The following is a 7,997-nucleotide window of genomic DNA, read 5'->3' as shown; positions in this document are numbered from 1 at the left end:
TGATCCAAATCCATAGATCACTAACGGATAGTTAGATCCAGAATCCGTACACAAGGGAAGGTTTGACACTGAATCAGTTTACCATTAGAATTAGAGAGACTTTGGCCCAAATTCCGTGTACCACATGGGATAGTTTGATCCAACATTGATTGATTTTAATTGATAATGCTAGTCGATAGTTCAAATTTGAAGACCATCCAATAATCGTATGTATAGTTTAGAAAAATAGTTTTACTCGCAGAATTCATTTTTTCCGACTTTTTGGAAATTCAGTCATTTTCCCTAATGGTATACTGATTTGATCCAGAATCCGTATACCACTAGGGAAATTTTGATCCAGAATCTGTATACCACTAGAGATAGTTTTATTTAGAATCCGTATACCACTAGGGATAGTTTGATCCAGAATCCGTATACAACTAGCGACAGTTAGATGTAGTATTCCTATACCTCTAGGGATAGTTTGATTTAGAATCCGTATACCACTAGAGATAGTTTTATTCAGAATCCGTTTACTACTAAGGAGTTTGATCCAGAATCCGAAAAGTTTCACCGGTGTACGGAGCGAACCCTTTATTTCATGCGTGTGTCATCTTATTTTTTAATAAGCCTATTCGCATAAGTGTATTTCAGATTCTTACTTTTCTTTAGCGTCATTTTGTAATTTTTAAAGGAAAATTGACTTTTGTGTGAATTATCGATTTATCAAATTTCGTATCGTGACGTGATTTTTATAGTAAAATCAGACAACTGGCAATTGCATTTCAATCACATAGCCAACTCGATGACATTGAAGTTTGAAATCATAATACTTGACGATATTTAAGATCAGCATTGCGAACAGTGCCGGTCTTATGTGAAACAATAATAATACAGAGTTAATCAGGTAATAATATGGTATGTAAGTTTAATACACAGGTTGGTCATACAATGTGTTAAGTAAAAAAAAACTTTAACTTCAGCTTGTTGTTGGCCAAAATGGTCAATTAGGTTAAGGTTACACAATTTGAGATTAACAACATGATGGTAGTAATGTGGTCAATATTGCGCACCGTCCACCTTTACTTCCCAGACAAGTTAGTACCTATCGATCTGAGGTTGGGTAAGCTTAAAGCCTCCGCTGAGAATAGAACTCAGATACTTCAGCCTTAGTTAAGAACAGATCAGTCTTTAACCACTGCGCACAATTGCGGCTTCACGCATTGAGTATATTCTACAAATTAAATGCACTACACAGCCGATGTCAGAAATCGGAGCTATCCATTATTGCAATACTTAGTATCATGAGTGTTAGAATCCCCTTGTCATAAGGCTAAGCGCTGGAGGTTTTCGTGGTTTTCCTCCCCACGTAATGCAAATGCGAGTAGGTTGCATTAAAAAGTCCATCCCGAAAGCTAGTATATAGCCAGTGCTTGATCCAGAAGTTTATTTGTCTTCTGAGTTGGGCTAAAAATTACAAGGCTACTGAGTTGCAAATTGATATTCATTACCAAATAAGGGATCGGTTGTTCAACGTCAGTTATAAAATTAAATATTTTGTATCAACTTTCCATAATTTTAAAATGCTTGGCAAAAATATTCTTATAGAAATTAAGGCAAAGCAAAAAAAAAAATTTGCCGAAAATGGAAGAAAAAAAAAGCATTAACTCCGAAACAAAACTCTTTTTAAGTAACAAATAAATATAACGAATTGGGGGAAAAAATACAATGTATAAAACATAGACAATTACTTAACTTCAATTGTATACTTTGTATATAAAAAAAAACTAAGATAATGTGTTGTATTTTAAATGTCTGTCTTTTGTTGTTGTAGCCAGAGAAATCATCGATGTCTGAAAAATCATGGCGTGTTTGAAGGAATGCCAGAATGTGTCTGTCTGTAGTCGGAGACGTTCTTTTCGTCCTAAATCCCCCCTTTCACTTGTCGTTCACGTCATTGGGAGCAACTCCTTGACAAAAATGATGAAAACGATTCTTGAATACGAAATAAGTGCAATTCAAAAGATTTAGCCCGACGAAAAAAAAACCTCAAAAGAATTAGGAGGAAATAAGTAAAATTGCTTCTGCAAAACAAATGATCAGTTTCGTTTTTTTTGTTGTCTAGCTTTGGGGATAATTGGTGAAATTACTTTGAGAACAAACAGTTTCGAAAGTTATTTTTTGGGTGAATTCCCTTTCAGAAATTGAAAAAATTTAGTAGTGTATTGTTTAAATAAATGCGAATTCTTTTGAGGTTTCTTTTTTGTATTTACGTAGGAATAAATTTCCAATAATATATTAAAATAGCTAGTAATTAAACAGAAATGCATTTTTTTTTTTGCTTCTCAGCCAATTGTTTTGTATTAATTTATTAATATTTTATAGATATATGTTAACGACAATGTATGTAACTCTAGTATTCTATAAAATATAAATGCCCAGCAGTCAAAGGTCAGACAAGAATTTTTAGGCCCCGTTGCCTCTGATAATTTTATTTTATTTATTTATTTATAATTTTAATTTTAAGAAAATGAGTTGAAACCTTGAAACATCAAACATTTGATTTATTTGACAGCAATTGCTTAGAACAAGGCTAATTTTAAAATGTGCCTAAAGATTCCATTTTAAACCTATTTTGATCGGCTTATTAAAAGGAGTTATGAATGTAAACAAAAAATAACGAAAATTTGTGATAAATTATTTAAAATTTGAAAAAGAATAAAAATGGAAGTTAAAAGGGAAGTTTGCATTGCTTTAAAAAATATTCGTGAGCAATTATTTATTTATTTAGTTTTTATTATAAAGCATCTAGTCAAATACAAATAATCGTTATGATTTTGAAAATATCAAAAAAATAAGATAGTGAGGTGCTTTAAATTTAAATATTTAATTGGGTACTTGCACTTCAAAAGAAGAAGATCTCCCATACCCTCACATGTGACCTATGACGTCAGTGCAAGCTAATCTTTATCAACAAAATGGCGTATTAAAGTTGAGCTAAGTTTCTCTAGATAAGTTAGAATGTTAATTAACGATCAGTTAATTAAATACAATATCGCACATCGATTTAATTTAAATATAATTCTTTCACGTCTACTTCTTTTGTTTAACTTAGATTTATCATTTGTTTATGTATTTTGTTGTAACCGTGATATATTTTTGCTTTCTGTACCTGGCAACTTCCATGCATAATTAGTTTGCTTATGTTCCTCATGTCTTAATGCCTGTTTTTGCGTTAAGTCTCTGTGTAAATATATAGTGAAAGAATTGAAATCTTTGGGAAAGAATCTTTGTGAAAGAATTTAGAATGTGTCACTGAAGAGAATTGATATTTGACGGGATTAGCTTACTCGAAATAGAATGGAAATAACAGTTGCTAACGTGAACAAATGCCACGCTTAAACAACCAATCAGGATCGAGATACCCACACTACGTCACTTGCAGGTATCCCATTAAAGTTTTACCAATATATATCATAAAATTTAAAAAAAAAAAAAAAAAAAGAAGGAAAAAAATTCAACCATATATTGCAAAATAAGTGAAAGGATTTGTATTTTTTCGCATTATCTTCCAGAGCTTTAAACTTTTAATTTTTTTAATGAATTTTACCATATCTAATAAACAGGAAAATCGTTTGATGATGTCATTTTATCGTTTTGTGCTCTGTAATGGATAGAAAAATCACGTGATACGGTCGTTAAAAAAAAGTGAAGATTCAGATATATCTGGCTGTCATCAGCGTAAAATTAATTAAAGTATTATTATATTTAGTAGCAAATTATTTGCTTATAATTCGCAGCTAAATATAATAATAATTATATTTAGCTGCAAACATAAAATTAATTAATGGATTTTACCTGCATGCGTTCCTTTTATTTTCCTTCTTATCCTTTTTATTTTATCATGCCTTCTTAAAAAAATTCTCTGTTTCATTACGCTTTCGAGCTTCATTGTTATTTAAAGTTATTTTGATTAAGTTTCATAAACTTTTTAAAAATAAATGTTTCTAAAAAATTAAAATATTTGCGCAGTTAAAATAATAACGTGCGCATAATAAAATAATTAACGTGCGCAGTTGAAATACTAAATACAAAATAACTATTTTAAATTCCAAAATAATATTAAGAATTAACTTTTCGTATTATTGGTGAATAATCAATTAAGCAAAAAACATGTTAAAAAAATATTCTATAAAAATAGTTAGTAATTATTTAAGAATTTCAAAAATATTTTGTAGAAGAAAATGCATTGGTAAACGACTAAAATTATTAGGCCAAATTTCATTTCTATAGAATCGGAAAGTAAGTCTGTGGTACTAACTGTATATTAATACAATGAAAAATTTTAAGTGAATAATATTTAATTTGAGGTAACAATCTGCTTATAAACAAAACAAAAAAAAAAAGGGATCAGGTGCAGAGGATTGGAGATCGAAGCGAATAGTGTACAAAACTCCCTTGTTTTTCACAATATCACAAGATTGTATAACTTTTTTTCAATAATAATTGTCTTCTGTTATTTTTTTTTTATTTTTTCTTTTAGTAACGATTAATATTTTTTTTTACCGTTACACAATCGCATAAGAAAGGAAATTATGTTGATATTATTTATTATTATGCCTCTATTTTTAATTCATATTATGACATTTTTTAAAAATGATTTAACTTCGGTTACAATAAAAAGAGAAGATGTCAAAAAAATGATAGAGCACGCCAATAAAATAAGAATTTATCAGAAATCATTCTTCGTCCTGAGTTTACAGGACCAGTGACATTTTAACTTTTATGTCCCGGGCTGTGAGTGTGGCATAAACAGATTGGTATGACGTCATTGTTTCATATCCCGAATTCTATCACGGAAAAAGTGAGCTAAAACTTCGATCGCAACATCCGAAGACAAGAGGTGCATCTAGTAAAGAAAGGAAAAAAAAAGCACCAATAAACTTTCGATCAATCAATAACAGGCCAAGACAGGTAAAAGTATTGATCGTTTTCAAAGGGTGCGTCAACTGGAAATCTCGCCAAATTTGGCAAACAGGTCAGGGGGAGACAAAATGCTGCCAAATGTGGAATAGAACAAGGTTGAGATAGCTTGTGCCGCAGTGTCTCAAGCTAGAATGGCTCCGCCCTCGCTGGCAGGAAACAAACTCTTCGTGCCTTGTATTTTGGCACATTGCCAAAGACTGCCCTCCCTGCTGTTGGCGATTTATTTTTTAAACTTCGCTGAAGACATTCATTAAACCACATTTGGCTTCAAATTGGCTATTTTGGCACACACAGTGTAGCATGGAAAACTTCGAGCGTTGAACAAAATAAAAATTCTTTCTTTGTGAAGAGAAATTTTATATTTTTGTAAAGTCAAAATTAATAAGAAATCTAAAAATTGATAGTCATTAAATATAAAAAAATTTATAGTTTTTATTAAATTATTTTTATCAACTATTTCAAAGAGACAAGATCTCCGAAGTCATCTACATAGCAGAATTTCGAAACAGAATTTGATAAATGGTATCAACTTAAAGGCTCTACAAACTAAAAAATAAGCTTTAATACTGAAATACTATGATAAACATAAATATTAATAGCTATTTTTTTTTAACATGCCCTGTTATATGGAGATTCATAATTAGTATTACTATGTCCTATTATATCGAACTTCCTCATAACATAACAGTGCTGAGCCATAGTTTATCTGCTTTTCATAGAGAGTTTAACAAGTTGACAATGAAAGAAGTAAAAATTATATAAAGTATAATTGTTATTCTATAACAGCCTCCGTGATTTTTAACTGACTTGAGGTTAGTATATTAACTATGAACTAATAATAGGTATTATGAGCTATACAAATAAAATATTAGCTTTGGCTATGAAAATACTAAATAATAAAATTATAATTAAACTAGGGGGCTGAGCCATAACCACCTCATCGAGTCCCCTGATTAAAATAGCCTTTTTTTTTGTCCGTAAAATTATACTATGTAACAATTAAAAAAAAATTCGAATCTTACAATTTTATGGGCATAACCATTTCGAAGTTCGTTCAAAACGGGGCATCATATCTTTAGATGGAATACGTGGATGCAAAAATGTACTTAAAACTTTATTTGCAAAACATTTAAATGATTCAAAAGCCAATCGATGCATATAAAAATAACATTTTATATCAAAATGTTCTTTAAATGTACATGAAATTTCAAATTTTTATTAACGAATAATTTTTGCGTTATGAGAGTAAGAAGCGGAGAAATTTTTTGAAATTGCTGTTACTGCTACAACTATTTTTCTTCATCACAGAAATAATTTTTACGCTTACAATATATGGTAAATTGCACCATACAGTACAAAATACATCGATAACAGAAAAAAAAAAAAGATTTAAATTTACATTAAAAGGAATCTGGACATTATGGTATCAATGTTAGTGATTTTAGATTCTTAGAAACACACTTGAAAAAAATGATGTGAGAAAAAAATGTAAAGTATAAAATTAGTTTTAATTGAAATATTTCGAATTAATTTGCTTGAGCCCCCCTGTCGGGGGAGACTTGACCCCTTGTCGGGCAGAGTCTGGCGCCCCCCTTGCCACCTAGAGTAGAGTACCGTTAAGATGCTGTTTATCATTTTCCGCTACACCAGCGGACTATTTATCTTTTGTCTTCTTATATTTAAATCTAATTTCGTCTCATAAGATTTATATCTTAGCGCATAATGTAAGTAGAAAGAAAATTATTTCAATTTAGCTAGCCCGAGAACTCAAACCAGCTGAAGATGAAGGAGAATTAATGCACCTTGTTGAAGTGAGCGTATTCTCTGATCTTGGAAGGTATGTGCTATTTAAAATACACTCATGTCCATAAATTAAGGATAATTCAGAATCACACGAAATCAAATCTAAAATTAAAATTTCCCCCGTAGAATTATCATACACATCCTGAAGAAGAATATGCAAATTACAGGAAACCACTAGATGACGCTTGTAGTAAGTCACAATGACGAGAGTGTAAGAGAGGGGTATATAAGGAATGGTGGCGAAGAAGTAAAATTGTTCACAAGCGCTTTAAAAGTCTTTCAGTGCAATAACCGCATAGTTATGACACAAAGTAAGCATTTGGATGATTTTTTACGTGGCAGAATCATCGGACGACTGGAATGTGGACGTACCCAGCTGGAAGTATCCGAGGAACTTGGAATCACCCAGAGTGTCATCTCCAGGCTTTGGCAACGATTCCAAGATGATGGTAATGTGAGTAGACGTTACAGCACAGGTCGCCACCGAGTTACAATGGCGAATGAAGACCTGTATTTGGCAGTTACTGCCAAAAGGAACAGACGGAGCACAGCATCAGACCTGTCTCGTCAGCTGTCTTCAGCTACTAGTACGACAGTTTCAAGGCAGACCGTGTACAGACGCTTAGGGCACATTCGTTTATATGCTCGTAGGCCTGTCAGATGTGTTCCACTTACCGCAACTCACTGTCGCCTGCGATTAGCCTGGAGTAGAGAGCATGCATTGTGGACACCGCATCAGTGGTCTTGTGTGATGTTTTCCGACGAGTTCAGGTTTAGTTTGCAGTCTGATTCTAGCCGGACTTTCATATGGAGAGCGCCAGGTACCCGTTACCACCAAGACAACACCATTGAACGATCTCGTTACGGTGGTACAGGATGGCTCGTTTGGGGAGGAATTATTCTTGGTTCCAGAACTGACCTGCATGTTCAGAGTGTAACGATGACAGGCCNATATATATATATAAGCGCTCGCTCTCAACCTCAATGATTGCTTTGAAACAATTGTTGTTTCTTGGCAGAAAACAATTTTTCTACTAAAGTTAAAATTATTCACTTAACATCTATGTACTAAAATGAATTCTGTTAGCTTACGCTTGTGCCTCCACTTCCCCCGTTCATATATTATTATCTATTAGTATTATAAATATCTAGATCTATTGGTGAACAGATGTGATTTTTTTAAGTAATCATTTTTCTAAATAGCATTTATATTGTTATAACATTAGATT

At 32.1% G+C, this 7,997-nt stretch overlaps 1 protein-coding gene across 1 annotated transcript; it reads left to right on the top strand.

The window, feature by feature from the left end:
* The first annotated feature begins 6,946 nt into the window (after window positions 1-6,946).
* On the top strand, window positions 6,947-7,756 carry LOC139426589 (uncharacterized). Its single transcript, XM_071185895.1, has one exon. The coding sequence runs from the start codon at window positions 6,947-6,949 to the stop codon at window positions 7,754-7,756; it is 810 nt and encodes a 269-aa protein (XP_071041996.1).
* Window positions 7,757-7,997: the final 241 nt, after the last annotated feature.

The sequence above is a fragment of the Parasteatoda tepidariorum genome, chromosome 1 (assembly GCF_043381705.1).
Source record: "Parasteatoda tepidariorum isolate YZ-2023 chromosome 1, CAS_Ptep_4.0, whole genome shotgun sequence".
NCBI lineage: Eukaryota > Metazoa > Arthropoda > Arachnida > Araneae > Theridiidae > Parasteatoda > Parasteatoda tepidariorum.
This window is presented reverse-complemented; position numbering and strand designations above follow the sequence as displayed.